Source organism: Mastomys coucha, chromosome X (genome assembly GCF_008632895.1).
Source record: "Mastomys coucha isolate ucsf_1 chromosome X, UCSF_Mcou_1, whole genome shotgun sequence".
Taxonomy (NCBI): Eukaryota; Metazoa; Chordata; class Mammalia; order Rodentia; family Muridae; genus Mastomys; species Mastomys coucha.
In genome coordinates this window covers 87099100-87115813 of record NC_045030.1, presented here as the reverse complement: position 1 = coordinate 87115813, position 16714 = coordinate 87099100, and the positions used below count along the sequence as shown (strand labels likewise).

Below are 16714 nucleotides of genomic sequence, written 5' to 3'. Positions count from 1 at the left end.
GTCAGTTAATAAAATGACAGGCTTGGGTCAGTGCAAGGAAAAGCTAGAGGGCAGGAACCTGTGGTATAAGCCATTGTACCCTAATACTACAGACTCCGAGGATGAGGACAGAAAAGGCGACTACAGGAATACATAGGGCACTGCAGGGAGCCAAGGGAGAATTAGTTGTAAGGTCTAGATCCAGTAACAGACAGAAGGTTAGGATTACTCAGTGTATGGAAAAGGTCCAGTAAAACAGTTTGTGTTGGGACCATGTTTGTAGTACTGCTAAGTTATGTACTATACACACAAGGAAATGCAAAGTGAGTTAAGTATAAGTGGTTTTAATGTAAGTGTTTTGTCCACATGTATGTTTGCACAACACATGTGCTTGGTATACATCGAAGTCAAAGGAGAGCTTCCAATAAGCTGGAACTGGAGTTGTAGGTGGTTGTGGGTGCTGGGAATAGAAACCTTGTCCTCCAAAAAAGTGCAACAAGTTATCTTAACTGCTGGGCCACTTCTCCAGCCCATTGTCAGGTATGTTGTCATGGGTCTTTGAGCCTAGCACTCTAGAGGCAGAGGCAGGAGGATCTAGCATAGGAGCAAGACTTGTCATGCAGAAAATCCAAGCTTAGGGAGTGTCTTAGGGTTTGTTACTGTGACCAGGACAACTCTTATGAAAAGAAAACATTTTATTGGGGCTAGTTTACTGTTTCAGAATTCCAAGGCCAGCCTAGTTAACATAACAAGTTCCAGGTCATCCAGGCCAATACAAAGTAATAGAATAAAACATAAAATCTGCATTTAAAATATATTTCAGTAAACTATAACTCTTCTTTGAAAAGCCCACATCCATACTCTTAGGCATGGTTTTATTTTATTTTTTCTTGAGTGCCTTTCTTTTTACTTTAAAATCCCATCTCAGCTTCATAAAACAAACAAACAAAAAAAAAGCATGGGGAGATGAGAAGCTTCCATTTTAGTGATGGGGCAGTAAAAAGTACTGTAACTTATATGCTTTAATTTGTAAATACATTGCCTATGCTTAGTGTATTTGACAAGTGTTTCTACAAACTAAAGCATTCAGTAGTCCCATTCCTCTTGGGTGTGTCACCTGTTCATATAGCAAGCCAAAAATTCACTTAGAAAGAAATGGAATATTTTGAGATAAACCTTACTCATAATAATGTTGTAAGAAGAAAATATTTATCAAGGAAAATGCATTTGGCTTATGTTTGTTGCCCAAGAACAATGGAGCCAGTAGGATAAGAGTAATAGGTTCTTCTGCCAGCATGGAGATTAGGCACTATTAGAATGTCAGTAACACTGTTAAAACCATGGTTGCACAAGGCATAGGGGCAAGACTTGTGGAGCAGGAATTCCAAGCTCAGGCAGTGTCTTTTTTTTGTTGTTGTTGTTTTGTTTTGTTTTGTTTTTCAAGACAGGGTTTCTCTGTATAGCCCTGGCTGTCCTGGAACTCACTCTGTAGACCAGGCTGGCCTCAAACTCAGAAATCCGCCTGCCTCCCAAGTGCTGGGATTAAAGGTGTGTGCCACCACCGCCCGGCCTCAGGCAGTGTCTTAGTTAGGGTTTCTCTTGCTGTAGAGAGACACCAAGACCATAGCAACTCTTAATAAGAAAAACATTTAATTGGGGCTGGCTTATAGTTTCAGAGGTTGAGACCACTCTTGTCATGGTGGGAAGCATGGTGGCACACAGGCAGACATGGTGCTGGAGAAGGAGCTGAGAGTTCTATATCTGGATCTGGAGGCAATCGGAAGACAGAATGAGGCACTGGGTCTGGTCTGAGCTTCTGAAACCTCAAAGCCCACCCCCAGTGGCACATTTTCTCTAATAAGGCCACACCTCCTAATACTGGCACTCCTTATGACCAAGCATTCAAACATATGAGTCTATTGTTGCCGGAGGGAGAGGCATTCCTATTTAAACTACCACAGGCAGAGTCAACTGTGGCTGTAGCAGCCTTGTTATCTCTGCTCACTTTAAAACTCTTTCTCTGTGACCCTTGCTAGTATCATTGGGGTTAGTAACTGATCTTCCATACACAAGTCAGAACTATCCATTATGTTCAAGTGCTAGGCTTGTGGCTGAGTCCAAAGCTTTTGTGCTGATAAGACTGCCATGAAGTTCAGTTCTTTCATATCAAGCGTGCTGAGTTCTGATTTTGATTATCCCACCACTGTTGGCATACATGACCCTGCAGAGAGAATGAGATCAGCGAGCCTCAAATAGCTTTTCCCTTGTATGTCGCTTTTGTCTTAGCTTTCGAGCTACCCTTTCTGCTATTCCATGTTCTGTCTTTCACCCTGCCAGAACCTAGTGGTGTTTCTCAGTTTATAGCTATTATTAGTGACAGAGCTAAGCTAGCCAACTCTATTGCTGAATGCCTATTAGTCACGGTGCTTCACCCTGTGTAGACTGGTAGTAACTTAACTGCAACTGGATGTATAATTGGTTGGAATCCAGTCATATTTTACAAACACAAACCTTGGCTTATGACTAAGTGTTAAATTCTATACCTGCATTTTCCCCATTAATTGCTCTCAACATTTCCTCCTAGACTTACTTTTTAAATAGTCTAAAAGAGGATTTAGTGTGTGATGTTTGTTAGCTTCAGTACTTTTCATAAAATGACTTTAGTCGTACTAAGGAAAATATCAGTTTTGATCATTTGTAGTACGAAAGTTTTGCTATTTGCTTTTGATAAAATTGCCAAACTGTTCATTCTGCCTCCACCTATAGGTATGGAACAGGGTGCTTCTTACTGTGTAACACGGGCCATAAGGTTGGTTTTTCTTTTGAATTCAGATTGATGAAAGTCTTCTTTACATTCTTATACATAATACTTGAATATAATTTGTTATTAATTTGCTTTTGGGGCCTTCATCTTTTACTTAATCTTTATCTCGGTTTAACTTGATTCAATCGAAATGATGGAAAAAATCATAAAATTTGAGAGATTCTAATAAGAGGCCTTGTATGCTTTTTTAAATTTCAGATGTGTTCTTTTGATTGTGTTAATGGAAAATATAGTCTTAGTACCATGTCAGATTCTTAGTGAAAATCCAGTTTGAAACAAAGAATGATGTTTTAGCAGGCTGAATGTGTTCTTATTATCAATGACTCAGACTTACTTCTAATCATTATTATTTTATTGATAGAATTATTATGAATAAACATGATTTATTTTAACTGGGCGTGGTGGCACATGCCTTTAATCCCAGCATTTGGGAGGCAGAGGTGGGCAGATCTCTGTGAGTTCAAGGCCAGCTTAGCCTGGTGAATTCTAGACTAAGAAGTTTAACACAGTAAAACTGTGTCAAAAAGAAAAATGTCTTTGTACTATCCTTTACATTTTTTTCCACACTAAAATCTTTGTTTTTCTTTCTTACAGTGTGTATTTTCTGAACATGGCCTTCTGACAACTGTAGCTTATAAACTTGGCAGAGACAAACCTGTGTATTATGCATTGGAAGTAAGTTCTTTTCGATCAGTACAGATGTTATGACATACATTCAAAGTTCATAAAAATGACTATGCATTCCAGGGGGAAAGGTGTTATTCTGAGACAGGATCTTGTATCCCTTGCTGATCAAGAACTCTGTATTGTGTTTCAAATTGGCCTTAAACTTATGGCAATCCTTTTCCCTCTGCAATTCCATGAGCAACCACACCTGGAACAATTACCATGCTTTCTCACACATTTTAATAGATAGGACTCAAAATAATCCAGGTGTTTTGGACTTTGATTGGGTAGAGAGAACCTTGAATTAAACTAGGCATCAAGGTAGGCTCCCATGAGAAAAGATGGTAATCTCCCCTGTTGTGGGTACCAATTGATGTTGTCACCTTGGGGATATTATTTACCTGTCATACAAACCTCAAATTTTCTATCCTTAATGTGCAATGATGAGATTGTCTTATTTTAGTGCTTCTTTCAGCTTTAAATTTTCTGTGACTAAAACGCCCAGTGTTCCATAGGGGATCATTGGGCACAGAAAGGCAGAGCAACTCTCTTCACTTGCGTCTCCACTAGTATCGTGTGGGTGTGATTTGTCCCACTTATACTGAGAAACATCTTTTCTCACATACCTTTACGAATTGTAATAAGACCTTATCAGTCTAAAACTATGGGACATGGTAGGTTTGCACAGAGCCATTAAAGGAGTTGGTACAGAGTTCGGTGATGGAGTACTTTGTCTAACATTCTCAAGGCTCCAGGTGAATCCTAGATTCAGGATCCAGCAATGCAAAAAGAAATAAACAATGAGCAAAATGTTGGTGTAGAGTCCCAGAAGCAATATTTCTTGTAAAAACAGACATGTGTCTTGGGATCATGTATATACAGTCAATGGTGGATCTTTTAAAATGGACTGCTAGAGATTGGCTCCGTGGCCTCTAGGAGGTGCCTATCACTGAGCTACATCCCTAACTCTGTGTGCCTAATGGTGGAAGGACTTACTGGGATTCATTTTTTTAGAATGCCTGGATGATAGTCAAGAGCTTTGACTGCTAGTCATAATTAAAACATGTTCTCTGCTGTTAGGCCTACAGCATGATGAACATTAGTCCAGTTTTTCTACCCCTTCCCAAACTGTTCCTCATTCTTCATAGTACTACTGATGGTTGAGCCTAGGGTCTTGAACCCGCTAGGTGGCAAGTGCCCTATGCTGAAACTATATCCACAACTATCATATCCACAACTATCTCAACCCCTTTTCTTTACACAAAGGCATCTTATATTAAAGTTATCTTAACACTTTTCAGAATTTAAAATCCCATGAACTCCTTTTCTCCTTTGGCCCCCAATTTGGAGACCACTAAGGACAGCATTGCTCATGTAAAAAGATGGATGTTTTGGGGGAGGGTTACCAGTAATTGTAGCAGCATCTGTAGTACTATTAATATACTTTGTTTGACCTTGCATGAGAAACAGAATTTTAGGAATTTTAGATCTGGGGGAAAAGGCCTCTAGGGCAGGGGTCACCTACCTTACTCCTCAATGTCACCCAATATGAAATCTTTCTCTTGTCTCCTTTTCAATAAGTGCCTCCCTCCAAACTTCTGTTTCAAGATAGAAATTCTGAGCCAATTTTTTTTAATTTTTTTTTTTTTTGAAATTGAGACAGGGTCTTGTGTATCTCAAACAGGGCTAAAATTTGCCATATAGCTAAGGATGAATAACTTCTCTTTCTCCTGACTTTCCTTTTTGAGTGATGGAGTTATAGGCATTACCACCACACTTACTTATAAACTGTTTCTTAGTAGCATCCATAGAAACAATCCTAGGCCATCTGTTATATCTCCAAATGCTAGGAGGCAGCTTTCAGTTTGTCTGATTCTTCCTCATCCAATTTAAACTGCCTGGGTGACCTGGTATCACTCATATGCTTGGTAGTTTTGAACTTTGATTCCAAATTACCTATCTTTCTAGAGAGAAAAAGATATTCTCCATGTACTCAACAGTGTGATTCATGTTTCTCTTATCACAAGCATTGCTCTGCTATTCTGGCCTGAAAACATATTTAATTTAGTTTAATAACTTCTTTATAGTGTTGGTCCTTAGAGCATATGCTAAAATATTCTCTTTCTCAAGCCAAGCCTGCTCCATTGTATATTTGTACAAAACTGTACAGTTCATCTAATCTAGGGCTCTCTCTCTCTCTCTCTCTCTCTCTCTCTCTCTCTCTCTCTCTCTCTTTCTCTCTCTCTCTCTCCAAGATAATTCTGTAGGGTCATTCTGCTATTATCCAAAGTAATTTCATTTGCCATAATCCGCACACACACGTGCGCACACGCACACACCCACACCCACCCACACCCACACACACACACCCACACACCTATAAAAACCAGATTTTTTAATACATCAGTAGATAGGATTCCCCATTTCTATCTTTACTGAAATATTTTGACAGTTAACAAATACTTAAAACATTTAAAAAATCAAAACAGGGCTGGTGAGATGGCTCAGTGGGTAAGGGCATTGACTGCTCTTCTGAAGGTCCTGAGTTTGGATCCCAGCAACCACATGATGCCCTCTTCTGGTGCATCTGAAGATAGCTACAGTGTATTACTCCAGAGTAAGCAGGGCTGGAGCAAGCCAGGTCAGAGCAAGCAGAGGTCCTGAGTTCAATTCCCAGCAGCCACATGATGGCTCATGGGCCAGCTGTACAGCTACAGTGTACTCTTACACATAAAATAAATAAATAAATCTTTAAAAAAATCAAAACAAACTAAAACTAGGAATCATGCTAGATTGATAAAACTTGGCAAATTCTTACTGATTCTTTTTGTCAGTTTTCAACCCTTATAGTCTTAATGCCTTTAATTTGGCAGATTGTTGGTAAGCTTAGGAATCAAAACTATTACACCTTTACTTTCTGCCCTCTTTAGAAACCAAAGCTATAGCTGCCTGTCTTTAGCCTTCTAGTCCCCAATTCCTTTTTTGTTTTTGATTCCTGAGCAGGAATCAAATGCAGGATGTCCCTGCATAGCCTCAAAAGGCCTCCTGCCTCGCCTGCCAACTGAAGGCCTTGCAGATGGGAACCTCCATGGCCAGGTTTTTGAGTCTTCCTTCATTTGCCTGATGATTTGAGAGTACTTTGGATTAGATTTTTTTTCCAGCTTATTTTTTCTTTTACATTTTAAAAATAGAATTCAACTAGTTTTCTAAAAGTATGTATAAATATTATATAGTTTTAATCTCCCAACCATGATGAGCACCTCAAATACTTTACTCCTAGAAACTCTGATAGCAATGTTGAAGTCTGTTTTTCCTTCAGCATACAATGATTGGTAGTCTTCTTTGCAATTGAGAGTAACTAATATTGATTGACTCATTATATGCATTTCTGTATCTAGTATCATTGTTTTGAGACTTACTCTTGCTGTGTATCACCAGCTGGCCTCTAGTGTTCTTGTCCCAGCCTGCCAAATGCTTTTATTATGCATATTTGCCACCACACCCAGCCCCAGAAGCATTTCTTTGCTCCCATACCTTTTGTGTCCCCGTATGTATGTATGTATGTATGTATGTATGTATGTACACATATATTAAACTTTTACTTATTTTTTCCTCATTTGGGGAAAGTATACATTTCTAGATTAGCAATTTTTCCTACATCCCATTGGATGCATTTAGTTATTTGAGACATGGCCTAGACTGGCCACAAAAATCTTTCTCCTTCTGCCTCCTGAGCATTGGAACTAGCACAGCTGGCCTTTGGTACTAATGAGACCCCTTCTGTTACTTTAAATGTAGTTCCTTTACAGATTGTTTCTTTCATTGCCTGAGAACTTTTAACATTGTCTCTTTAGCATTGGTGCTCTAGAGTTTTGCTGTGATGTGCCTGGGTTTGGATTTATTTTTATTTGTCCTGTTAGGTACTTGGATCCCAGGCTATCATCAGATCTGGAAAGTTCTCAGCAATTATCTCTTCAAATATTACTCCTGTACCATTACTTCCATCTTCTTCTGGACTTGCTATTGGATGACTATTGGAACCTTTCAGACCATGCTTCATTGTCTGTTAACCACCCTTGTTTATATATATTTAATCTCTTTGTTTCTCTGTGCTGCATCCCTGGTGAGTTACTCAGTATCTACCTTCCATTTCCAAATTATTTCTTGGAAACAAACCCAAATGCATAAGATACCATTTGTTTTGTGTTGTGAAATGTTAAGACAACACCTAGAGAGATATGAAGTATGGCTGGAGAGATGGCTTAGCAGTTTACAGGACCGACTTTCTATTCCCAGCACCCACATGGTGACTCCTGCCTTCTGCAACTCCAGACCCATGGAATCTGACACCCTCTTGTGGCCTCCATCGGTACTGCAAACAGGCCAAATACCCATACACATAAAATAGATCTCAAAAAGAATATGGTTAGAGAGAGTAGGAGAATATATATAATAAAATATGTTTAAGTTTAAAATTTGATTTGAATGATAAAATACATAACAAAAATATGAATTAAACTACTGTACAGCTTATCAAATAATTACAAAGAGAATATGATGTAATCTTTGCTCAAATTAGGTCACAGAACACCACTAACTTTCAGGAACCCCTTTATGCTACCCACAGTCACAGTAGTCTCTGTGTTCCCTGAGAGAAACAGTGTCTTAACTTTTAGCATAATCATTTCCTATATTTATTTATAGTTCTAAGGCTCCAATCTGTAACCTTAAATACTATACATGATGATGATAGGTTAGAGTAGGCGGGGAGAGATTAAAAAAAAATGACCATGTGCTCGTGAGTCTCAGTCCTGCATCCTTTGGTCCGGCTTCTTTCACTCAGCAGTATTCTTATGACATCTAACCTTATCTTTAGACACAGATGATTTTTTTACTTCTTCTCATTGCTGCAGTTTAGAATTTAAGTTTTGATTGTATATGAATTGGCTTTGGTGTCTGCATATTACAAAAAGTGAAGATGTAACATTTGTATATGTGCCTTCTGACACACGCACACACACACACACACACACACATATATGCCCATATATATGCTCACAATTTTATAAGAGCAAACTCTCTATGCCATAGACTGTGTGCATTGTACATGTACATCTTGCCACCACTTTGTCACAGTAGCTTAGGGAGCTGTACCCAAAAGCAATGTAGAGGATCACTAATGTCCTCATCTATGTGTGCTCTAGAGCTGGTCCCTTTCCTTTCATTTAATATTTGTAGTAATGGGATTTTTGTTTGCTTTTCACATCTAGCTGATTTTGTTTCCTTTTTCCCTTGAGTCACAATTTCCTGCTTGTTTTGAGAAAGGCCCTCACACTGTAGTTCCAGCAGGACTTAGACTTGCCAGCTTCCTACTTAAACCTTCCCAGTCTTTGGATTCGAAGTGTGTGTCCCGTGTGTGCATTTGTTGTGCTTGTTGTTTCTAATGGAAGCCATGCCCCAATATATCTCTCCAGCCATCCTTAGCACTCATTTTAAGGTCTTTGTCAGTTTGAAATGAATTCTGTTGCAGATGGTGAGTTTGGTGGCTGAACTTTTATTATGGATTTTTTTTTTTTTTTCGAGACAGGGTTTCTCTGTGTAGTCCTGGCTGTCCTGGAACTCTCTCTGTAGACCAGGCTGGCCTCGAACTCAGAAATCCGCCTGCCTCTGCCTCCCAAGTGCTGGGATTAAAGGCGTGCGCCACCACCGCCCAGCTGGATTTCTTCATGAATTTAAACATATTTTTATGAACCTTCCATTGTGCATAGCCTTAGTCAGTAAGTTGACAAGTGTTTATTTTTTCATACCCCTACACAAGCAGAGCTCGTCCTAAGCCTCTGGCGTCAAGCATTGTGCTTGACTGTATTCCCTGTCTTGCACAAAGCATTTTGGACTAGTTTCCTCTTGAGGAAGCACTTTCTGGCTACCACTCCTACTTGTCACATGCAGAGAAATAAATCAGAAGTCACTATGCTTGCAGTACGTTCTTGTTCACATGAATGTTCCTTTATATCCATGTCAGTGTATGCTACTTTATAGTTCTTTCTTCATTTCGCCTTGGTTTAAAAATAAAACAGCGCATTAAAAGTACAGACTGACTATGTTTATGTAAGCTTCTACATCCTCTTCATTGCCAGGAGGATTTTTTTTTTCCCGTTTCTCTCCAGTGATTCTAGGCCTAACATTTTTAAATCTCTGAGTTCTCACTTCATCTTATGTGGAAAGGAATCAGGGAACATGGTCTTTATGTTATTCTGAAACTGTAGTCTCACGTCAAGCTGTTTTGCTTTGTCCTGCCATTTCTGGTTGGAAAGCGTTTCTCTGTGATGGAAGAAAATAGAACAAAGGAAGGCAGTTATGTGGTCTGTCTTCCCTCTGTCATCTGTCTGTAGGACACTATGGTCCTGAAGCCATGCTTTCCCTTTCCTTGTTCCGCTTCTTTTTTCTAAGTATTGTTTCATAAAACCAGCCTCCGTTTGGGGGCCTGTAATATAGTCATGAACTTTCACCTTCCTTAGGCCTTGAGACTTCCATGTTCTGAATTTTCTTACTAGAACATAGGCCTTGTGTGTGTGTGTGTGTGTGTGTGTGTGTGTGTGTGTGTGTGTATGTAAGTAAGCACTTGGCTGCATGAGCGGGCCATGACGTGTGTGAGCTCAGAGGACAACTTGTAGGAATACTGCTGACTCCCATCATAGGCTTTCAGAGGAAAGCCAGACTACCTGTCCACTTTGTCCATCCATTTATCCTAACAGCCCATCAAAGTGTATAGGCAATACAAAATCTTATGTTAAGCTGTACTTTTCTCCTTTTAAATATAAGCATTAGAGGCTTCTATATTCTTCTACTAGCATCTTTAACTGTCTCTTTGTTATACTGGTCTAGTCTATACTGGTATGATTTAGGATTACCATGCTAATACTATTTTTAAAGGCTTTCATTCTTGTGCAAGATTGTGCATCTTAGGTGGGAGCCTCTGGAGTTGCTGGGTGATTTGATATATAGCAGTATTAGCACAACAAGGTTGAATGACTTAAAATAATACTCATTCATTGCCTCTCAGTGCTGGGTATCTAGCATCTCAAAGGCTATAGATAGGTGTGGGCTAAGGCTCTGGGCTTATCTGGCATTCTATCTGCTTTCAGCCTGATAAAGTTCCTTCTCCTGGGAAGGGCTTCTCTTTCTCTCTGTCAGCCAGAGACCACTCTCACCTTCTAGAGACCACATGAAGTATGTAGTTCCTTTCCACTCAGGGCTTCTCCAGCTTCCACAAAGGATAAAGGGGCGGGAGAGTGCCCAGAAAGACAAGAGCAGTGGTCTTAATGTCACATGATCATACTCATCGTTGAATAACCCTGTTACCTTTAATTAGGAGCAATTCATTGATTCCATTGTACCAGGCAATCATAAGAGAGTGTAAGTATTAGGAATTATGAAAGCTATGTCAATTAAGAATCTGCTACTATTAAACATTTTGTGGACTTTTATAATGTAGATTCTTGTAGGGGAAGGAGGTGTAGCCCAGTTTTAAAGGTGCGTTCTTTCCAGACATGAGGACCTGAGTTTGATCCTCAGAGCACAGGTGAAAAACAATTGAGCATTGTGATTTGTACTTGGCATAGATAAGTGGATTTGTAGGGCTCCCTGGTCAGCAATCCCAGTCTACTATAACTGGTAAGCTTCAGACCCCAGTAACAGATCCTTTCCACAAATAACATCTGAGGAAAGAGCTTGTACGCAGATGCACACACATGTGCACACACACACACACACACACACACGCACACACTCACACACAGGGGTACATGTTTAGTTTTTAAATAGTACATTCATCTTGTCTTGTTATTATTTGATTCTTTTAATACCCTCTCATTTTCTATTGAAGCATGCAACTGTTGATGCTTAAATGCTTATGTGCATCATTACCAGTGTCTTAAGTTCACCAAAGTCTTAAAATGAAGAGTTAGAACTAGAGCTTATTCCTATTTGTAGACGATACATTGAAAAATTGGAGCTTTGCATTTAGCATGCAATTTATAGTAACTTGGTGAGTAGACAAATATGTATTCTTTTCCTGTCCAGCTTCAAAACATTATATTATATCCTGTTTCCTGCCTCTCAATTCAGATGACTACATGTCTTTTTAACTATTCATTTTTCTGAATGTATTTATTTTTATTTGTGTCTATGTGTGTTTGTCTGTGTGGGTGTTTGCAGATGCTCAGAGACCAAAATAGGGCTCCTATCAGATCACTTGGAGCTGGAGTTGAAGGTGGTTGTGAGCCACCTGATGTGGGTGCAGGAAACTGAATATGGGTCCTGGAGAGTAGCCAATGCTCTTAACCATCAACCATCTCTCCAACCCATACATGATTCTTTTTCTATTAAGTGGTTTATCTCATTTTTATTAAATTATTTAATTTAATAATTATATCCAGATATCAGACCTATATCTTTGTTTCAGATACATATGTTAGCCACTTTTTATTGTTGTCTATTCACTGTATTCCTTCAGTTAGAATAAAACGTTCCTTGTCTCCTGAAAACCAAGTCTTTATTTACTGGATGGCTTTGAGCTCACATTCCTCAGTGCAGGTGTGGAAGTCAGAGGACAGCTCTGAAAGTCAGTTCTCTCCAATGTGTGGATTCTGTAGGCTGGCTCAGGCTTGGTAGCCAGTGCCTTTATTTACTGATCCATGTTGTAGCTCCGTTGCTTTGTAGTTTTTAAAGCATTTGCTTTAATTGAAATAATTCTTTATAGTAGTCACCTTGTAATCAAAACCTTGATTTTTTTAACCATCTGCTGAAATATATTTATTTTCTTCTTTAGCTGCTTTTGCTGTTTGTGAATGTCTTTTTCAACAAGATCTCATGTACCCTAAGTTAACTTCAAACTTACTATGGAGCTGAGAGAGGAGTTTTAAATCTATTTTATTTTTTGAGACATGGTCTCATTATGTAGCTCTGGCTGTCCTGGAACTTGTTCTATAGTCCAGGCTGGCCTCAAACTCAGAGATCTGCCTGCCTCTGTCTCCTGAGTTCTGGGATTAAAGGTGTGCACCACCACCACCTGGCAAGAGGTCAGCTTTTTTTAAAGAGTCTGTTCTCTCCTCCTGCCATGTGAGTCACATGGGTGGAGCTCTGGTGAATAGGCTTGGTGGCAAGCTCCTTTACCTTGTAAGCCAGCTCACGACTCCAGGACGTGATCCTCTAACCTCCCCTCCTATACTCCAGCAGAGGTGTATGAACACACAATAATAATAATAATGATAATAATAATAATAATTTTAAATGTATATTAGATTTTTAACTCAGTATAAAAAAGGATGCAGTAACTTTAATATTGATTACATATTTCAAATTACATTAATGTTTTGTGTTAATGCTTTAATTTTACTTGTTTCACTTTGCTTTTTTTATTCTACCATTTAATAATTAATAAATCTACCATTAATAAAACATAAAGTTACTTTATAAAGCAAAACTGTTATCCTCTGTGGGGACATAGAGTGACTTTTCATAGGAACTGTTGGAATACATCAGTATTATTCTGATTCACTTGCATTTTGGCAACTGATAACAAGAAGGGACAATTTGGCTGGTTGATTTATTTTGTTTGCTTTACTTTTTAAACTTTTCTTTTTATTTTATGGCTATGGGTATTTTGCCTACCTATATGTCTACAGTGCCCAGGGAGGCCAGAAGAGGGCATTGAGTCACCTGGGAGTGTGGGGTTCAGTTGGTTGTAAGCTGCCATCTGAATGCTGGGAATTGAACCTGGGTTCTCTGGCATAGCAGTCAGAACTCAAACTCTGAGCCATCTCTCTAGCCTTTGTTTATTTTTTTCTTTGCTTGTTTTTTTGTTTTCTTTTTTAATTTAAGGAAGAATCTCATGTAGCTCAAACTCTAACTCACTAAGTGGCCCAGGATGGCCTTGAACTCCAGGTCCCTCTCTCTCCATCTTCCATCTAGAATTACAGATGTACAAAACAATTACCAGTGAGACAAATTGAAATTCATGTCATTTGACCTGGACACACATTTCTATGTTGTGGGAATAGTTAAAAAAAAAAAATGAAACCACCCCTTTTACTCTCTTTCCCGCCGGAGCACATTCTAGTGCAGGTACCGTCCGGCCTCAACACTAAGTCCCGGCTGGTTCTTGCTATTGTTCTTGCTATTTTCTCCCAGCTAGCAGCAACATCTTGCTCACATGCAACTCTTTACACACCCCCACAATCATTCATCTAGCGCCTAGACTAGTATCCGGTAAAGCTTGACTCTTAAGGCTTAATTATCTAATCAGGTTTATATAATAATAAGATCACAATTACAAGATGCTAATACAATAATTTCAGTGTCAAATGATAAAGACAATGCTTTGACCCAATTAAAAAAATCTTAGTCTGGTTGTTATAACCACAAGGGGTCTGAATCGTCATCTTCCTCTATCTCCATGATGAAGATAAACATTGTCTTTAAACCCTTTAGCTCCTTGGGTCTTTTCTCTAGCTTCTTCATTGGTGACCCTGTACTCAGTTCAATGGAAGGGTTTGCAGCCCCTTGGGACAAACAACAATATGAACTACCTACTACCCTCCAAGATCCAGGGACTAAACCACCAACCAAAGAGTACACATGGTGGGACCAATGGCTCCAGCAGCATATGTAGCAGAGGATGGCCTAGTCAGTCATCAGTGGGAGGAGAGGCCCTTAGTCCTGTGAAGGTTCAGTGCCCCAGTGTAGGGGAATGCCAGGGCCAGTAGGCAGGAGAGATAGTGAGCAGGGGGAGGGGGGAGGAGGGGAGGGAACAGGAGTTTGTTCTTGTTGTTTTTGTTTTTTTTGGTTTTTTGGTTTTTTTGGAGGGGAAACTGGGAAGAGATATCATATGACATGTAAATAAAGAAAATATCTAATGAAAAACATTGTCTTTGTCATTTGACACTGAAATTATTATTTGGCATCTTATAATTGTGATCTTATTATTATATAAACCTGATTAGATAATTAAGCCTTAAGAGTCATGCTTTACCAGGGTACTAGGCGCTAGATGGATGGTTGTGGGGTTGTGAAAGAGTTGCATGTGAGCAAGATGTTGCTGCTAGCTGGGAGAAAATAGCAAGAACCCGCAGGGCAGGGACTTAGTGTTGAGGCCAGATGGCAATGGCACTAGAATGTGCTCCAGCAGGAAAGAGAGTTTGCGGGGTAGATTCATTTTTTTTTAACTATTCCTGCAACATTTCTACACTTAATAAATTCTGATACTTGGAACACAATGACTCAATAGAAGTAATTTTGGGAATGAAACTTTAGCATAATAAATTAGTCCTTAATTATTGTTTTTGATATATGTTTGCCTTTAGGATCTGTTTGTTTGTTTATCTATGTTTTTGTAGGACTGGAGATTGAACCCAGGACTGTAAACATGCCAGATAAGCTCTCTGACATAGCTAAACCCCTGGTCTAGTATATTTTTATAATTGCTTTATTGAGCTATAGTCTATGTACCACAATATCTTTTTGGGTTTTTTTCCCTTTTTTTGTGATGCTGGGAATAAAACTGTGGGCCTAGTGTACACTAGGAAAATACTCTACCATCAAGCTACAACTCTAGCCCCAAATTTATCTTTGTTGTGTGTACAACTCTATGGTTTCTATTGTAGTCAAAGATTTTTTTTTTTTGCAAACAACAATATAATAACTCCAGAATGCTTCATGGCCCCAAAGCAAACCCACATTTATAGTTCTGCCTCATGCTATCCTACCCTGACTCCTTCAGACCTGAACAGCCATCAATCTTCCTTTTCCTGTGGATTTACTGATTATGGACATTCCATATACATGTACTCATGATATATGATACTGATATTTAAAGATCAATAACGCTAATGTTTATGTTTAGTAACAACCTTGACATGTATTCTTTTTTTTTTTTTTTTTTTTTTTTTTTTTTTTGGAGTAAAAGGTTTCAAGTTCAATAGTCTCACTCTCCAAGTACAAAAAGCAGTTATAATCCAACTGAATAGACACTTGTGTGCAAAGTTATGGGGAACGGAGACATCATATAAAAAGTTAGGTTAAAGGTGATTTTGTTGTTTGTTTCGAGGGTGTTGCTCCTCCTTGGTTACCTGAACCCAGCAAAGAAATGCTTATTTGATGAAGTATCAACGGCTGACCCACAGTAAAAACAGACAAATTCTAAATTTTTTTTTTTAAGATTTATTTATTATTAGACATAAGTACACCATCGCTGACTTCAGACACACCAGAAGAGGGCGTCAGATCTCATTATGGGTGGTTGTGAGCCACCATGTGGTTGCTGGGATTTGAACTCAGGACCTTCAGAAGAGGAGTCAGTGCTCTTACCTGCTGAGCTACCTCTCCAGCCCCTAAAATTTTTTTTTTTTTAAAAAAAAACATAGTTAACAAAAAAGTCACTCCTTCCTCCCTCTTCATTTTGCTTCTTTAACTTTTTTTAAAGTTCTTAATTTTTTTTTAAATCCTGAAAAGTAGACAGTAAAACAGCTCCTGGAAGAATTGACAACCAACTGCGTGAGTCTGGGAAGCCAAGGGGCTAAAAAGCAGAGTAGGGAGAGGCAACAGGCAAGGGTCCTCCCCAGTGACTGTGGCCTCGGTGAGTAAGCAAGGGAGAGGGTTCTTCAGTTAAAAAGGCAGGAGGCAGGAGGAAGTGGAAGGGGCAAAGATAAAGGAAGAGGTCACTGTTGCCCGTTTGAATCCAGAGAGAAAAATGATTGGCCTGTATGAAGAGAGAAGCCCCTCTGGAAGAAGTGGGTTAGAGAGAGGCCGCCCTGGGATAACTGTGTCCCCAGCACCACAGGACTCAGAGGAGAAAAAAGGGGCCAAGGCAGGTGCTAGTAGAAGCAGCCAGCAAGAGCCTCTGAAGGCTCTGGCACCCGCTACTGTGTACTTGTGCCTCCCTGCTTGCTGCCTGAGGAGCCTTCATAAGTCGTAGTTTTGTAGTATGGCTGCCACTGGCTCTGGTTCGGATAGTACTGGCTCCACTGCTGGGCGTATTGGTACGTCTGGGCAGTAGGGGGTGTTGGTGGTGTATAGGGGGCAGGATTGTAGGGGCCATAGCTCCCATAGCTGTATGCAGGTGGTGGCGGAGGTGGAGGTGGTGGGGCTGTGTAGCCCTGGGTATAGCCTCCTTGGTTATAGGGATGCTGACTGTAACTCAGCTGTGGAGGATTGTAGCTGCTCATTGTAGGGGTGCTAGTATGGGCG

At 39.6% G+C, this 16714-nt stretch overlaps 1 protein-coding gene across 1 annotated transcript in view; it reads left to right on the top strand.

Annotated features, from left to right (window-relative positions):
• The window catches only part of Gk (glycerol kinase), a 74379-nt gene that overhangs the window by 44360 nt on the left and 13305 nt on the right, over nt 1–16714 (top strand). Inside the window, exons 12-13 of the mRNA XM_031364746.1 lie at nt 2746–2788; nt 3398–3478. Of these exons, the coding sequence (XP_031220606.1) occupies nt 2746–2788; nt 3398–3478 (124 nt within the window). The remainder of the gene's footprint in view (nt 1–2745; nt 2789–3397; nt 3479–16714) is intronic.